The sequence below is a fragment of the Protopterus annectens genome, chromosome 9.part0 (assembly GCF_019279795.1).
Source record: "Protopterus annectens isolate FY-2018-M chromosome 9.part0, PAN1.0, whole genome shotgun sequence".
NCBI lineage: Eukaryota > Metazoa > Chordata > Ceratodontiformes > Protopteridae > Protopterus > Protopterus annectens.
This window is the reverse complement of record NC_056743.1, coordinates 1,057,583,582-1,057,602,993: the sequence shown is the minus strand read 5'-3', so window position 1 is coordinate 1,057,602,993 and position 19,412 is coordinate 1,057,583,582. Positions and strand designations below refer to the sequence as shown.

Genomic DNA, 19,412 nt, shown 5'->3' with positions numbered 1-19,412 from the left:
CCTCATAAAATAGATCTAACCTTATGTCCTGGAGGATGCAAGAAAATAAGTCTATAACATCAACAGTTAAAAAGACAATGTCTGTGTCCCAGTAGTCAGGTTTTAACCATCCCAAAAACTCCATGAGTCTAAAATCATACGGGTGTTCAGGTCTTGCACTGGTTTTATGATCCTATCTACCACTACTAAAAATGGATACATTTTGGAACCTGCTGCTGAGATAGTAGGCCTAAAAGGAGGGTTGATTAACCCCTTGTGAATTTTGGGGATTCCAAAAATGACTGGTATTATTGTATTGGGATTTTTAAGAAACTTGTACATGTCTAAATCCATACCATGTTGCAATAGGCTATCTTTCAAATATTGGTCAATTTTAAAATAAGAAAGATTTACTTCATTGGTAGAGGATGATACATAGGAGCCTGTGTTATTCAGAATCTTTAATATTTCCCCTGAAAAGGTTAAATTATCAAATAAAACTACTCCACCACACTTGTGAGGCTGCATTACCCTAATGAAGTGGTTCTTTTTAATCTCCTCCAGAAGTTGGTATTCATCTTTTTTAAGTTGTATTTCTTAGGTCTCATCCTTCCTGATGCATACTGCTGGTAGAAATCACATTCAGAGTTATTAGAAAAAAACTGAACAATAGGGTTGGCTGAGGGCATAGCCAAAAATGTTTTCTTTAGCTGTAATTATTCCCATAACCATCAGGTGAGCTATAATTAAACTGAATTGAAAAATTCAGTTTTCTTATAAATAGCTTAAGTTAAATTAAGGAATCAACCAGTTTTATCTAGCAGTCGGAACAAAGGTAAACCCTTCCTCAAACAAGGAGAAATATTAATTTGTAACTATTAGGCCACTATAATTGTATATAATGAAGTTGTTGCACCTAATGATTTTGGGGTAGTGACCTATTTCCATAGTTAAATCTGCCTCCAGCGACCCCTCTTCATATGTTTCCCCCTCTTGGTCCGACCCCTCTTCTGATAGCCACTCCTCCCTTTCAGTAACTCATGTTCTCTTGGTGGGGGTATGATTTTGGTATGCCTCTCTGATCTCCGGGGGGGGGGGTCTAAAGGGTCAGCTATATCAAAGGCAGCATTATCATTTTCATCACTCCTGAATCCTTCATTTGAGAGTATATTAAAACCTGATTAACATTATTTTATATTGTGATTCATACTTTCAAAATTTTGCAAACAAGTAGTGAAGTCTTTTTTGTTGTATCTGATAGGAAATGCTTCACCCTTCTCAGAGTGCAACTTATCGCTAATTTCTCTTTTTTTTTTTTAACCTTAATTTTGTTCACATGAGTCGACTCTCAAAAGCACATTGTCATAACCTGTAATGTAGTCTAAAAATAACAGGTCATTTCTTATCTTGTGCAAATCATCTACTTCAGAAATTAGTGCATTAATAGTTTCATTGTTGTTTTGTATTATCAGCATCAATAGTTCCAGTCTTTGCTTATTAAATAGCTCAAGTAAATCAGAATGAAATCTGGTACCTGGAATTACCCCATTAGGAAACGTTAAATATAAGCAAAACCAAAAGATGCAACTGCTCTGATGAAGAGACCAAAATTCACAAGTCCAGGACAGCTTATTTTAAAGTATTTATTTATAAATGTGGTTTTAACAAGTGGTCTACATAAGTGTTTAAAAGTGTATAAAAATTGCATTATTTTACACAAGAATGAGTTCCTACAACAATAGGAACAGAGAATGCCATACATATATATATTTTTCTTATATTTTTCTTGTATTGGTTATTGAATGAGTTCACATAGAATTGTGAGAATAGGTTTCTGCCCATTCAGTTAATTACTTAATTAATAAATTGTTGGTTTAATGAGTTAAGTTCCAACCAATTTAAGTTTAAAAGAGAAAGTTTTTTATTCTAAAAAATTATCTGATGAAGCGTAGTCTTACCTACGCGAAAGCGCTTATCATTTTTCTTGTTATATGGAATACAGTTTTACTTCTACTTTTGCACTACGGAGTTACAGAGTTTCATTTCAAACTACATTGTGGTGAGACCAATTTCTTTTTGTTTGAAACGTAAAATATCTAATGCCTTGGGGTATCCGGTGAACACATATACATTATAGTGTTTGTATCAATTCAAGTAAATTGTCTCTACCTACACTGGCAGGTTCATGGTAGTGTTCAGCCATTAAAGAAAAGTCTCTATTTGTCCATTTGTTAAAATGAAAAGAATTACTAATGCTCGTTTGTTGCACAGTTTCATTAAACCTGATTAGTGCAAACGACAAGATCTCAAAGTATTTTTGGATGATGTCCAATGAAGAGGTTAGCCTCTTGGATAGTAGACAAGGATATGATATTAAGATGCAGTGTTGCATGTGCGATGTTTTAGTAGAGCAGCATAAAGGATTGTCAAAGGTTATATAATATATATGGATCATGGAAAGTCTTCTAAACAGTTACATGGAATTTTCTGTGTTAGGACTGAAGGTATGATTTGACTATCAACATTGCTGGTTGTTTAAATGTGACTGGTACTGAATTACTGACTTTTGTTGTATTTATTTATTTAAAAATAAAATAAAAGCACCAAGCATTCAAAGAAACTGCATTCACTAATAAACTCAACTAACCAGAAAATGTCATGCCCCATAGCTATATAAATTTTATTGAGTGCATTTGTCAAAAAATCACTTCATCAAAATAATTTAAAATGAGTTTTTTCATTGCTCCAAAAAAGTCCAAGTGATATGGGGAGGAATTTGATGATTTAGTTAGTATTCTGCAAACTGTTGAGAGGAGACCTATGTGTGGCATACAAAGCATTCTCCACACAAATAGTGAAGAATTTACTGCACATTAGCAAGTAAAATGGCATCAAAAATACTTGGCTGGGGATCTAAACATCTTCTGCAGCATCAGTAGAACAGTTTGCAGTTTGGAGGGACAGTACATCTTGCAGAGGATACCACTGGTCTGGGATAGATTCCTAATCCACGTAAAAAACAAAGGTCATCCCTGCCCATATTCAAGTTTAACTTGGATCTATGGGGAGGGAACAGAACATTTACCCCAGGATTGCCCCCCTGTACTACTAATAAACATAGTCAGCTCCTAAATGCTATCTTTGTTATGATCTCAGCAATTCTCATTAGGGGTAATATATAATTTATCTACCACAGGATGGGTTAGGCCAGCCTGACACCAAATGAGACAGGTTTATTCAAACACTAAAAGTGAAATCTGCTAGGTTAAAATGGCCAGCAGAAGCAGCTAGCCTAGTACTTGCCTATGAACCTATAAATGTCATGGGTCACAACATTTCCTGAATAATTGAGTTTATTATTAATGTATGTATTTATTTGGTTGTTCATTTGCTTGTTTTGGGTTGCTAACTGCACTGCTGGCCTTCAGACTGTTCTCCTTTCCCACATGAGATGTTAATGATCTGGAAAGGGGTTTGCTATGTAGTGTCCAGAGAAAGATGTAACTTTGTGGACAGCAGATTGGGGAGAAATGCTATTACCCAGGTGAATATAAGTAATGTTATGTGCATGACATAATACTCCTGTTTATCTGACCATTCTGCTGCTCCTTTCTGTTTGCACAAAGCAGTACACAAAGCTGCAGAGACCTCACCCTGTAGTCTGCACTAGAAGGTACCCCAAATGTGGGAAGAATCCATTTTTTCCTTCCTCATCTCAAGGAATGAAAGCCAGCATTCTTCTTTGTGTCACCCCCCCCCCTACCCAGCTACTGCATCCAGCTCCAGAGTCACTAATGAATTTAAATTGATTTCATTGCACACTGTATGTGGTTACAATTCACATAAATCTACAGGTTAAAGCACAGAGCACTTTTGGGCTGTCACAGGTATTTCCTTTAAAAACTCTTTTGTACTTCTTTGTTCTTAGTGGTGATATTGTTGCTGCAGGATTTGGTAATGGACATGAACAAAGTGTCAGAATTGAAAGAAAAATGGGATCCTGTAAATATATATATCCAAGTTGTTTACTGGTCAAAAGTAATGTAAGGAAGATGGCAAATAAAGTACAATTTTTTACTGTTAGGAGTAGCAATGAATGCAAGGGCAGAGCGTTGCTTTTTATCATAGAGTCTGTGAATCTGTGGGGAAATTTCAACATTTTAGAGGTATGATTCTAAAGTGGTGCCAATGTGAGTCATTGGGAATGAACATGTTTATGACGATATTTATACCAAGTTGTTTGTGTTTAGGCTTGGTATTTCTTACAAGGAAGTTTTCTTCATAAAATAATTTCATTGTTATTTAATGCAACAAGACATTATGAATCTTTTCAGAAAGGCTGTGCATACAGAATATGATAGTGTAGGTTTGGTTGTGGTAGATGCTATGTAGCAACGAGGCTAGTATAACTGAAAACTTGTCAGAGATGTTTATTGTGCTGATTGTATAGGATGTTAGTGAGGAAAGAGAATCTGTGGATAAGTTTGGAATATTACACTGACTAATCGAGAAAAAGTATGATTCACAAATATATTTCATCTAACACCCAGTGGGTGTTCAAGCTGAATATTATACCTCGGATGTTACAAGTAATGAAAAGAAGTATAATGGATACGTTAATTGTGGATAATTTTGGATAATAAGGGAAGTAGCATTTTAGAGAAGTACGATTCTCTATTACTCTTGAGGTGTTACATAAATGGATTAAGGTGACCATTTCGGACATGGTTAGTGGCAGATGACAGATTATAGGTAAGAGGAGACTGGAGACGCAATTAAAAGAAACACCATCGATGATTGTGAATGTGAGGGCTTTTTCTTATTTCCTCTGTATTTTTATCATGTGTTACCTGGGTAATTGTGCAAGTCTTCAGTCATGTGCCTGGCCACAAAGACAAGGGCAAATAAAACATATATATATATATATATATATATATATATATATATATATATATATATATATATATATATATATATATATAAATAGTGTGTGTGTGTGTGTATATATATATATATATATATATATATATATATATGTATATGTATGTATAAATCTCTACCCATGGCATGCATATGCATATAGGGTAGCCAATAAACTGTTTTGGGAAGACCCAGGGAGAAGATGAAAACTCCACACTGAGAGTCACTAAAAATCAGCATTGAACCCCAGGAACTGAAGTTGTGAAACAGATATTTTCTGACTGGAACATCATACATTGAAATTAAGGAATGCCAAGGTTGGACATGGGATAATGCAATGTAATGAACTCTGTCAAATGAAGGTAAGTCAGTGGTAACATTAGGAATATTACTACTGGAGTTCATAATGGAACACTGAATCACTTTGGATGCAATTATATTCCTGTATAAGTAGATGTCTTTCTATTTCTTTTTCAGTCATGTACCGGGCCACAAGTCAAGGGCAAATAAAACATGTATGTATGTATATATATATTTATATATATATAAATATATATATATATATATATATATATAATCAAATGTGTGTGTGTATGGTTTTATATATATATATATATATATATATATATATATATATATACATACACACACACACACACACATGTGTGTGTATATGTGTGTGATATATATCTATATATATATATATATATATAAATCTCTACACATATACACATACAGTGCATATAGGGTAGCAAATAAACTGTTTTGGGAAGACCTGGGGAGAAGATGAAAACTGTTGCAGTATTCCTTTCATTAAGGATCCCTTGCCTAAGGAAGCCCAAAGTCCGGCCAGTATACCAAAGCCTTAGGCTGTAATAGTGTTATTGTACATCACATGGTAGCATACAGACATACCATCCTCAGATCTTCTTGCCCCAAGTCTGAACTCCATCTTTGATGGTTTTTATGAATGATGTTTTGTCAGCTGGCTCAAAAGGGGAAGGGATTTTATTCCAGAATGTTTCTGATTCACAGGAAAGGAGGCAGCTGGAGACCCATTCTGGATCTGTCCCAGCTCAGCACCTTTTTCAAAATTCCTTTCCACCATTCCTATGCTTCCTCTGGCTAGACTTAATATGAGAAAGCTTCAGTGGTTCCTAAAGTTAGTCTGGCTTCAACATTCTCATCCTTTAGACTTTCCAGTTCCTCTTCTTCTGCGTCTCAAGTTAGAGCTTCAATGGTGGATTCTTCAACTATTGCCCAACCCAGGTTTTTGTTTCCGCCTCCACACCCACTCAGGAACTCTGTAATGCAAGCTTCCCTTGGCCCTCTGAAGGTTCTGGGCCTTTGATCTCTTTGCCAAAGGAAGGACCATGACATAATAACAAAGAGATGAAAGCATTTCTCCTAGATCTTTAGGTTTTCCATTCTCTTTTCCTTCCAGGGCCCCTCAAATCTTCACAGATGACACCACAGTGATGTGGTACATTGGCAAGCAAGGAGGGACATGGTCTTACCTGTTATGTAGATTAGCTCTTCAGGTTTGAGATCTAGATGTCCAGTATCAGGTGCCTCTTCAGGCTGTTTGTATTCCTTTAGAACACAACATTGTGGCAGATGCTCTGAGCAGGTCCATAACACAGAGTCATGAGTGGATGCTTCACAGAGTTATGTTTCTGGATATTATCCACCAGTGGGATACTCCTCAGGTAAATCTTTTTGCCTTCCCTCTGAACAGACAGCTTCCTCTCTTTTGAACCAGGATGCCATGTCCTCTGGCTTGGAAGGTGGATGCCCTGCCTTTTTCCTGAAGGGGATGTTTCTTTATGCCTTCCCTCCTCTTCATCTCATACTGCGCGCCTTGTTCAAGATAGAACTAGACTCTGCCAAAATCTTGTAGTTGTCTCCCTTTTGGGCCAGACAGCATTGGTTCCCCTTTCTTCTGCATTTAGCCTTACAGGGTGGATGTGCTCACACAGGACAAGGGTTCTCTCATCCATTCCCACTTGTACACTCTTCAGCTGATGCTGTGGATGATAGGGTTTTGATCCCTTTCAGACACCTTTTTTCTGAGGAAAACAACAAAAAAATAGCCAATGGTACGATGTTGTATGGATGTTAAGAGTCTTTATACCAACATAAGACATGACATAGGTATGCAGGCCCTTTTTATTTTCTGGGTGATTCTCTCATGTCACATTTTATGATGGATCTGGTTCTTTTTTGTTTAAAGAATAACTTTTTTTTACTTTTAATGGGGAGATTTTCCATCAATTGCAGGGGACAGTTATGGGGGCAGCTTTTGGCTCCATGTATTTGTGATGACCAAATTTGAGGAAGAATATATTTATTCCCATTTTTTCTATAAATCTAGGGTAATTTTTTACTTTAGATTTATGGATGATTTGATTTTTTTGTGTAATGGAACCAGCAGAGAGGCCCAGCTTTTTGTTAAAGATTTGCAAGTTAACCATACGGGGCTCCAGTCTGATGGAGTACAGCTGGGTCATGAGGTAAGCTTTTTGGATATAGAACTTAATGGCTTGGAGACTGGTATCCATAGTAAATTTTACCAGAGAAACCATTTTTTATATGGGACGAGCTGTCATCTGCGCCATTTAATTTCTGTGCTTCCTTATAATGAATTTTTAAGGATTAACAGGTTGTGTGGGACTGATCACCTATTTAATAGAGAAATATTGGGGGCTGAACAAATGTGTATTAGTAGAGGATATGACAGAGGGGTTGTGGCACAAGCTAAACAAAAAATTATGAGAATAAGATATGAGAAGAATAATTCAAATATTGATCAGAGCAGTAGTGCGCTATGCAGTGTTATCAATAACAGGAAGAAAAGTGCTACTAATATATCTAGACACAAGACGTTTTATTTACAGAATTTGGAAAATAATACTGGTAAAAATAAGACAAACTTATTTTGTAACTACTTTTAATGTAATTACTGATTTAGTAGTTAAGGTTAGACAATTTGGGCCTATGTTGTTATGAGATAAAAATCTGAGGGTTTTTTTCTAGCCGTGTAAACATCTCCTATAGAAGAGCTAGACATTTGTCTGATATGGTTATTCATAACCATTTTCTTCCACCAGATGTCAGTGTGAGCAATAAAGTTACAGTCACTAAAGGAACTATACCTTGTGGCAAATGTTCTTTTTGTAAACATCTGGTTAAGTTATTTCCAAATGTTAATGTCAATAGGTTTATGGCTAATAGTGAATATATGTGTAATACGGCAGGAGTTGTTTATGTCTTCAAATGTGCAACTGATTTGTTTTATATTGGGCAAAGTACTAGGAGTTTTAAGGTACGGTTTCAGGAACATGTTAGGGATAGCGGTAGCGTTGTCGCCTCACAGTAAGACGTTGTCCTGTTCGATTCTCAGCGAATGCATCTTCTGTGTGGAGACATGCGTGAATGGGCGTACCTTCATTGAAGGTTGTGCGTCAGGGCTGGCAACTCGGCACATAAAAATCTACTGCCAATCATTAGCGGACTGGAGTTCCGCTGTGGTGACCCCTAACCGGGAAAAGCCGAAAGATACAACAACAAGAAGAAGAAATAAGAAATTGGATAGCCCTTTAGGGGGGCATTTTTTATCTTTTCATCATGCTAATCCTTAATTTCTTAAAGGTCGTGTGTCGGAAAATATTGAGGTATGTATGGGTGAAGTGTACTAGCTTAAAGGAAAAACTTTTAAGGAAGAAGTATTGCACTTTAGAGCTTTTTGGGCTCAACAAAGAGTGCAACTGGAAATTTGTGATTGGATAATTGTTTGTGTTTGCTAATGGTATTTTCTCCATGATTATTTAAGCTGGTTTGTATGTGTAATAAAATCACTCTTGGATGGCCCATTGGCCGAGGCACTAAATAATTTTATTAAAACTTTATACTCTTTGGTACTGTTGCCTATTTTTTTTTTGTTGTTTTTTTTTTTTTCATTTATTATACTTTTTGTGTGGTTGCTACCTTTTTTCTGAGGATTTGCTTTAGGTTCTGCAGGAGACCAGGAAATCTTATTTGTCCAAATAGAAAGAGATTTTCTGTTTGTTGTCTTGCTTGTAACCTGGATCCACTTTCTGTGGAAGTTCCTTTGGTTCTCTCTTATTTGTGTAAGTTGACCAATGCTAGGCTGGCATATTCTTCTGTTAAAGCCCACCTGTCAGTCATTTCTGCTTGTCTGTCTTTGACTCCTACGTTGGCTTCTAGATTTGAAGTCAAACAATTTCATAAAGGCATCCTTCATATTATGCCACCCGGGAAGCCTATTCCTCCTTCCTGGGGTCTTAATTTTGTTTTGGAAAAAATGACTCAGGCTCCCTTTGAGCTTGCAGCTTCAGCTTCTTTACAGCATTGGTTTTGGAAGACTGTTCTTCTTTTGTTCCTTACGTCAACCAGATGAGTGTCTGAATTGTAGGCCCTTATGGCTGCTCCTCGTTCTTTCGTTTTTCATGAGGACAGGGTGTCTCTTTGTACTATTCCTTATTTTATGCCCCAGGTGGTTAATGAGTTGTCACTTAATCTATTAATTTGCCCACTTTTTCCCATCTCTGCAGTCTGTCAGTGAGAAAGTTCTTCACACTTTAGATTTCATAGACAACTCCAGTATTATTTGGATAAAACTAAAGCCATTCCTAAATCTCAGCAAATTTTGTTTCCTTTATTCTTAAGTCCTTGAGTTTGGCTGTTTCTAAGCAAACTATTTCTTCATGGATATCTAAGCCCATTTCTTCCTGTTAGTCTTTTCAGGAGAAAAAAATTTCTTCTATTAAGTTTCATTGTACCAGGACTGGCTTCTTCTGGTACATTTTTTCCCAAAGGATTGGATACCAGCTCCATCCTTGAGGCAGCTATGTGGACTTCTGTGCATACTTATAACAAACACTGGATGTGGTTTCCAGGGCCAAAGCTGGATTTCCCAGGGCTGTCCTGCATGGCTTTCCCGAAGGGTCTGCTGGACCTCCCTCCTCCCCTCTTTCCTCCTGAGCTTTTGTACTCTCCCTACTGTAAGGAATACTGCAACGGTGATATAGAAGGACATAGTACAGTTGTTCATAATCTTGCCAGAACAGTCGATGTCCTTCTCTTCGCCGTTACAGTATTTGCTCCCTCCCTCCTACCCCTGTTTCTTTCACCTTCTGGATGCACATGTTCCTCCTTTTCTCCATGGACTGTTGTTCCTCCTGGGGTTTTCAGTTCTGAGGATGGTAGATCCATGCATCACCTTTATACCCTTTGGCATATGGGGAGAGTATATGTGCAACATTTTTTTTTTCACACTGAGCTAATAGGAGGTGGTCAGAGGGAGGGCTCTGAGCTAACTAATCTGTGATGTATAACATTAAGTATCCTGTTTTTTGCTTATTTCTCAGTTATTTATAGCACTTTTATTTTACTCACTGTGTGTGAGGTATTAAGCAGAATTTTCTACAATTGTTAATCACCTGGTTGGGTTTGTTTGTTCTGATTTTTGTTTCCCACTCTCCCTCCCTCTTGGTGTCCTGTTTTTATACTTGGTGGCTTTGCAGTTGCCCACCCCCAATGTAAATTTGATCTGGGACACTCCTCCCAGTCAAGTGTCATTACCTCATTTTACCTATTCCAGGGAGAACATTTGAGAAGGCAAACCCAGTTAGTTTCTTCTCCTCCTTTCCCCTTTCCACTTTACAAAGAAAAAAAAAAAAAAAAATATATATATATATATATATATATATATATATATATATATGTGTGTGTGTGTGTGTGTGTGTGTGTGTGTATTTTCTAAGCTTGTTTCCTGCCTTTCCTATAAGTTGTCTAGTCCAGATACAGATTTGCTGTATCAAGGACTGTTTGTAAGCTTCTAAGTCCCCAACCCTTTCTATGTTGGAGAGAAACCTTCTAGCTTAATTTTGTTTCTTAGAGTTAGCCAGTTTTCTAGTTTCAGTACTCAAATCTGTTTCTTTGAGCTCAGCATTTGTTCAGAACTCATTCTAAGCACTAGATAAGCTACAAATTGCTACATCACTCAACTTTCCTCACTTGTCTAGAGGAAAACAGTTTTTAGTACTTAATAAATAAGCACCTATCCAGGCATGTCTAAGGATCAGCTCCTGGTGTTTTCTCCTGTCAGTCTGATGAATCTGGGCATCTTGGGGCAATGTAGCAATTGCCTCATGCACGCAGAAAACCCTCTCCTCCTACCACCCAACACTACAACCTGTGAGAGATGCAATTATAACCAAACTGGAAGCAAAGCTGTCTTCACCCAAGACTGGACTAGACAGTCAGGAGAAGGTAAACACTTGCACCACACCACACTCATCACATAGTCCCTCAAAACCTACACCACCAAAATACACACACAGAAACACAAAACACACACCTACATTCATGGAGGCTCTCAAAAAAAATCTACCCAAGCAATAGGGACCTCCAAAGCAGCAACTCAAGCAACCTCCACCCCCCCCCCAACACAACCCAAATTACACATAGCCCACAAACTCAGTGTGCCACTCAACCACAGCCCATAAGGCATAACAACGTACCCAACACTCTAGTCATAGGTGATTCTATAGTCAGGCACACTGATGTTCTACTCACCAGGCTAAACAAGGGGAAAGTTACTGTCAGCTGCCTGTCAGATGCCAGTATCCTCCACATAACGCATACACTCAGGTCACTCCACAGCAAGCACAAATATGACTCTGTCATTGTCCATGTTAGTGTGAATGATCGGAGATGTACCTTCCTGGATTACATGAAAAGAGACATGGAGGAGCTTTCTGATCTTGTAGCCCAGGCAGATATGACCCTAGCCCTGAGTAGAATCCTGCCATCACCCAGACTGATACCACAGTACAAGGACAAAATGATTGACTTCAACAATTGGCTAAGCTTGATCCACTGGAAAATATTAGGGTACAACCTAATACCCTAATAATGGGCAATTTCAACTACCCTACCATTAACTGGGAAAACTACTCATGTACCAACTCTTGTGCTCAACATTTTCTGGAATTCATAAATTCCAATGTCTTGGATGAACTTATCCACACCCCCACCAGGGGCAGCAGTATCCTAGACTTGGTCATTACCAACATGGGCAACCTGTGTTCCACACCAGAGGTCAGTTCCTCGTTGGTCAGATCTGACCACAAGCAAATCACCCTAGGCATCTACATCCCACCCCCCCCCCCCATTAGGGAAACCACTGTAAAAAATTAATCCAGAGCCAACTTCACGCTTCTTAAGACAGAAGTGGCAAACTTCACGACACCCATGCTGATGGACAATAGAGATACGACTGCTGAATCCTATACAATTGCACTTTATAAGCACTTACATGAGTGCATGGATCATGCAATCCCTAACAGAACCAAGATGCTATCCTCCAAAAAAAGGAAGCCAATCTAGTGGTCCCCTGCTATAAACAAACTCTACAACAGAAGAAAGAAACTGTTGCAAAAAAGAGTAAAATCCCATGATTGGAGGAACTCCATGGTTAGCCTCAGTAAGAAGCTGAGATCCCTCATAAAATCCTCCAAAGCTAGTTATGAAAATAAAATCGCCACAATGACAGAGCATTCTATAGCTCTGTCAAGAATCTCAATGGCAACACTCAGATCTGCTCTGAGGTACAGCACAATGGCACTAAATATACAGAACCAATTGACATTGCCAACATCCTGGCAGATAGGTTTAGTGCTAACTTTACCCCTCTCTCATCCCCTAAAGGGCCCATCTCTATACCAGAAGAATGCAAAGTACCTGTAATAATGACTGCACAGGTAAAAAACACACTCCAAAGCCAAGAACACAGCATCCATGGGACCTGACAACATCCCAGGCTGTGTTATACATGCACTACAGAACGAACTGGCACCCCACCTAAGTACCATGTTCAGTCATTGCCTCACCTCAGGCTTTGTGCCCACTAAATGGCGCACAGCAATGGTTATTCCACTCCACAAAGGGGGAGCCACCACGTACCCCGGGAACTACAGCCCCATTAGCCTGACGAGCCTGGTCTGCAAGGCTATGGAGCGTATCATCATGGAACTTATAAACAATGACATTGGTAATCTCCAAACTATAGACCCTACCCAGTTTGGGTTTGTAAAAGGCAGATCATGTCTCCTAAACCTGATAGACTTCTTTGAAGCAGTCATCAAAGCCGTAGATGAGGGTAAGGTGGTTCACACAGCCTATCTAGATCTCACCAAGACTTTCGACACCATCCCCCACAATGGAATTATAGACAAACTCACTAAACTAGGTATAAATCCCTATGTCACAAGATAGGTTGCCAACTGGCTCACTGACAGAACCCACACTGTGAAAGTAGCAGACTCTAAATCCAACTTCAGACCAGTGACAAGTGGAGTACCACAGGGTTCAGTCCTAGGTCCTCTCCTGTTAGCCTGTACTTCAGAGAAGTAGATACCAAACACAGAAGGTCTTTAGCTAACAAAGTTCACAGATGACTGCAAACTAAGAGCCATAATAAAAACTCCTAACAATGTGGACATCCTACAAAAGGGCCTCACTGAGACAGATGCCTGGTGTCAAAGCCATGGCCTCAAGCTCAATGCCAAAAAGTGCATTGTCATCCCTTTTGGTAAAAACTCTGTACCCATGAGCTACCACATAGGCAGTAGTCTACTTAACACTGAAAGTATGATAAGAAACCTTGGGACACAGGTGAACAGTAGTCTCTCTTTTGATAATCACATCGCCACAGTAGTCAGGAAATCCTTCTACGTGGCACACCTCATCAGAAAAGGTTTCTCATCCAGCAAAAAAGAGGTAATTGTTCCCCTCTACTCATCACTCATTAGACCCATTTTAGAGTACAACGCCCCTTTTGGTATGTACCTCACAAGACATCTACAACAACTGGAAAGGCCACAGAAATATCTCACAAAGAAGATTACCAGCCTCAAACAGATGCCCTATGCAGACCGTCTCAAAAAACTCCAGCTTTACTTTGTTGCATATCGCCTACTCAGAGGCGATCTCTGCCTAACATACAAAGCTATGTCAAACCCAGCGCTGTTGGACATGCTCCACATAAAGAAATCCCAATCCCTCTGAGCTAAACGCTCTAGAGACCTAAACCTTGTCACCACAATAAACAGAACATGCTGGAGGGATAGATTCCTGTCCCAGAGACTTCCTATACTCTGGAACAAACTACCTATCTATATCAAACAAAGCTCCTCATTAGCACTGTTCAAGAAAAATCTTGATGATTGGATGGGAGATAGGAAATTCACTCCAGGGATCACTTCTGTGGCTCTGCTCAACAGGGGCACAGGGAAATAATTTTCTTGGGTGGCAAACGACAGGGTACTGTTTGGCTAGGCTTATATAGGCCCTAGGGCCAATAGCCTAGTAGCTACCTATGAACCTCCCTATGGACATACAATGTCCCTATTACAACTGAAGGCTTTGGTATACTGGCTGGATGTCAGGCTGCCCTAGGCCAGGGATCCCTACTGCAAGAAGTACTGCAACAGTGAAGAAAAGAACATCTACTCTTGTGGTAAGAGTTTTATACAAGTATACTGACTGATGTCATTAGTGTTTTAGTGCACTTAGTAGGATAGTAGTCATATTACCAAAGAAATTCAGCAGTTGATATGAGTGCTGTTTGAGAATGAGGGAGGAATTTATTCTAGCCATCATGTGTGCCCAATGGATAACTATTGCAGGAGAGTGCTGTTTTTATATGCTTTATCTTGATATTTGCTTTTGATCATACATGTTGTCTTATTTTGCTGTTTTGAATAAGCTGTTTTGTGTAGTAAGTAAGGATGCATTTATTTCTCAGGAAAACCTGTTTTCAGCTCCTGCTTTTCATCATTAAATGCCTTAGTCTTCTTAATATCCACCCGATCTATAACCAGGTAATGCAGGTAGGAACCGTGTTTTAACATCTCGTTGTACAGGCATTACCATTTAATGTAGTCACAGTAGTGGATGATAAGCACAAGTGCGTATGTGAGAATAAATCCCATAGCCTTCTAATCTTCCCAGCATCACAGGTACATTTGCAGCATGCTAAGCCATTGGACAATGGCTGACACAGGCAAACACCTGGTTTGAGTCGTGGATTAAAACAAAATGCCAAGAAATGCATAATAGTATCCTTTGGGAAGTCATCCATCTGTGGTAACTATCATATTGACAGCACACCTCTTAGGGTTGACCCAGTAGTCAGGGACTTAGGGGCACACACATATAGTAATCTAGCCTTTGATCATCACGTGCTACAGTGTTGAGAAATCATTCTATATTGCACAACTTATAAACAAAGGTATGGCATCGAAGTCCAAGGACGTCATTGTTCCACTGTATTTGGCATTCATCAGACCTATCATTGAGTACAATGCCCCCTTTGGTATGTACCTAACTAGGCATATCCAACAACTGGAGCATCCACCGAGGTTCCTCACTAAAAGAATACAGGGCATAAGTAATATGTGCTATGCAGTCCACCTCGAGGCCCCTAGTCCTGTATTCTGTCTCCTATAGGCTTTTCAGGGGAGAGCTATGCCTGACTTACAGGGCATTGTCAGACCCCACTCTGGTGGACCTCTTGCATATCCACAAAACAAACAGCACCTGAATTACCCATTCTAAAGACTTAAACCTCGCCTGTGATATAAATAGGACCTGCTACTGAGATAGGTATGTATCCCAGAGACTATCCTGTCTATGGAACAGGCTCCCCATCCATGTGAAGCAGAGTTCCTCCCTAACCCAATTCAAGTGCAACTTGGACAACTGGATGGGAAACCCTGAAATTCATCCCTGGTTTGGCACCTATATCTCTAATGGACACTGGTAACATGTAAATGGTTCATCTCCCCAGCTTACACTTATCAAGGGTATCAGAATTTGTTAGAGATTTGGGATGCATGGCTAGATTTAAAAAGGCCCTTGTGGTCATTAGCCTAGTAAACATCTTTGAACAGATGAAAAAAAATCAAATGTTTCTTCTATGCTGGGTTTCATGCCGAGTCCCTACTTATCTTTATCCTTCTACAAAACCTAGAGAGGATCATTCTAAATAGTAAGACTTAGCTAGTCCTGTCCCAGCATGGTATGGTAATCATCCCCAAGATGTACACTAACAGCATCTCACTGGGAACACTAATTAAGACAACAATCCAGTGTTTTGAACATAGAATCATTATTTACCATTTTATGGACTCACTTGAAACTTTGACGTCTGACTGATAAAGACCACAGTCTGACCATTACAGATATCAAATGGCCTGACTGCCTTGTGTGCATCACATGTATGGTCCAGATGAAAAATCCCTGCATCAGTCATGACAGTTCTCTTATGTGTGTGTTGCAGACTAATTGCATTGGTTAGGCAACAATGCAATTAATATTATTTTTGATATGTATAAACTAGTTAAAAAAGATTTAAGAATACAATTCTGCATGACTGATTTTTGCAAATATTATAGTTTTATGCAATTATGGGTTGATGAATATTCATTCAGATGAATGTTACATATTTACAAAAAAGTTGCATGCATCTTAACTGCATTGCCCTCATGATTATATTTACAATGTTCACTCTGAATGTTTAATTTTTATTTTCTGTTGATTTGATATTAGTTATCTTTTCCTTTTAGATATGACTTTTATACAGGTTGGCAACAAAACATATGTGGACAATCTGATTAACTTTGACAAAATGGTAAGTGTATCTCCACTCTATTTCACATTTTTGTTTTTTAAGCAAACAGTTTTGTAGAGATAAAAATGCTACAGAAACAGAGTTGATCATCGTGTGTATCTGTAACATAATCTTAAAATATCCATTCTATGGGTTTCCTAACTGTAAAGAAAAAGGGCCTCATAAGGGAGACTCACTACCTAACCATCCAAAGACACCTTGTTCCTGGACAAGGGTCAGTGTTTTCCTTTCATATTCCAGCAGTTAGAATAAATAAATATTGTCACTGCACTTCCCTTGTTTATATTGAGGTGAAATGCTGTCCTGGTACTCCTGAAGCATCAGTAATTGTATAATTTCCTAGATAGTTAATCAGCTCAAATTTGTTGAGGGCCCTCAAGCAGCCATGAACTTTATCAGGTGAGATTTTAAATGTGACATTTGATACGGACTGTATTACGTAAAATATGAAATTTATTAAATAAGGAATGATAAATGATGTGACTGTGCCTGCGACCATCTTAGCCTAGTCATTACAGTGAGCAGGTTATCATCATGAGTGCCATAATCAAACAGCAAAATAAATGGAGGAACTTATTTTTGTTTACCAATTATGAGTAAAATTAGTAGGCTATCTGTTGGCATGTAAAAAGACCATCTTTCCAATGTATCCGTTTCAGACAGCTCTGGAATATGAAGGCACAGTTGAGGAGTTGGAGAGGGAAGTGATATTATTAAACAGAAAAATGAGTGACCTGAGACCTGCTTTTTCACCATAGGTTTCTTTGATACATAATTCCTCTCAAACAGAGATCAGGGGATAATGTACAAGTAGAGAAAGAGTCTACTTGCCTTCCACTTTTGCAGAATGTGGGCAAAGCTTCACATCATGTTTATGGCTTGATGGTGAGCTGAAGCACGCCTAACAGGCTGAATGGTGTTGTAGAAACTTTTGTCTGACATCTCTGTGATTAGGCTAAGTAATTTATCAGTCACAATTTAAGTTTGGACACCTTGGGATGGTGGGATAGTCCTTGTGAACCTTGTGGAATGGTTGGAAATGGAGGGTGGGGGGGGGGGCAGGAATAAAAAATGGTTCAACAAACAAACAAATAAATGCATAAATATAACTTATTCCACCAAAAGTGTACCAGTATAATCTGAGAACTTTTCTTTGTCAGAGACCATTATGGTGAAACATGCTTTTAAATGACTAACTGAAAAAAGGCAATTAAAGAAGACCAATATTAAACCATGAAGCTGTGATAAGAAAAGAACTATGACAAACACTATGAGAGGCCTTAAAATAAACTTTTTCTACTGCCACATAGCCTGACACTTAGTGTGACCATTAAATATTGTTCTGTTTCACAGGAATATATACTTTTTTAGCTGGTGAAATGCATATGAATGCTGTTTCATAGTTTCTTTGTTAACAAAACTGTATACAGTTACATTGGACCATTATAATTAGCAGTCTTCAATATCCCGAATGTAAATGTATTATCTCCTATAAATTTGTCCAAGCTTTTTTTAACTTCTCTTAAAGATTTAGGTTTCTTACTTTGACTAGGGTTATTCACTATATCCTAGGTATTAGTTGAGTCACAAATCTCTCTCTTTTTCTGGTCTCATTTTTTAGATATTACCTATAACTGCTGTCTATTAACATTGGAAAACTGAAAACCCGCTCCAGTCTGATCTAATTTCTCAAAATAGCACCATTCATTGCCTTGAACTCCAAACATAATTTTTATCTTGGTAATCTGCATATTATACTGTATAATCACAGAATTGTAACCTTTCAAAATAGAGCAAGTGCCATGTGTTTTTAATTATTCTGACAAACCTCCTCTGAACCAATTCCAGTGCATCTGTTTGAAACAGTTATGCTTCAAAAATATTATTGTATTTAATCACTGGTCTTATCGTTGAAACAAACACAACTTTTAGTACTGTTTTAGTCCTAGTCTATGGAGAGCTCAAAATAAGGTCAGTCTGTCCCAGAGCCTTATTTCTGAACATGATACCTAAATGTAAAATCTTTCCCCTCCCACTGTGCTTAGATGTTGTACATAATCATCTATTGCTAAAATATTACTACCCATATTTATATATTTCTAATTGCATTTATCAAGTACGCATACTTAACACTTTTTATAACTAAATGACATACCTACCCTTGTGGCCAACATTTTAATTGAATGACATACCCACCCTTGGGTAATTTCAACCTCAGTAAGGTATTCATTTAAGCTATCCAAATCATCTTAACATCTTATATCTGCTCCCACCTTACATTAATCTGTATATTTTATTGTCCGAAATTAGATGAGTTTGGCATATTGGAAAATGTTACATTAAACAGGAGGTGGCCTGTGACAGAACTCTATGGGATCCCCTTGATGTAGTCTGTCAGCTTATTTACCTTTTAAAAGTACACATTACTCACGATCAGTTAATGAGTTTATTAACTAGTTTTTATATAATAGTTTACCCTTAATTCTCATAAACCGTGGACAATATATTCATGTCTTAATATATCAAATGTTTTTGAAACACCAAGGCAAACTGCAACACAAGATTTTTCCCATATCCTGCCATTTTGAGTTCTTGTCATAAAATGCAATTTGCTCTATTAATGCAGATCTCCCTCTTATCCATTCTGATTAGAGTCTAGTTCAAACCCATACATTTCATCATCTAAAAGTTTCTGTCACAAACACTGCTTAAGACACTTTTCCTAAAATGGGTCTTCTTTAGATAATCAAAGTATCACTTACTGATTTATAAAATGCCGAGATGAAAGCATAAA

The 19,412-nt window shown here is 38.1% G+C and overlaps 1 protein-coding gene across 1 annotated transcript in view; it reads left to right on the top strand.

The window, feature by feature from the left end:
* The window catches only part of RAPGEF3 (Rap guanine nucleotide exchange factor 3), a 466,244-nt gene that overhangs the window by 397,263 nt on the left and 49,569 nt on the right, over nt 1-19,412 (top strand). Inside the window, exon 24 of the mRNA XM_044083866.1 lies at nt 16,554-16,618. Coding sequence (XP_043939801.1) covers nt 16,554-16,618 — 65 coding nt within the window. The remainder of the gene's footprint in view (nt 1-16,553; nt 16,619-19,412) is intronic.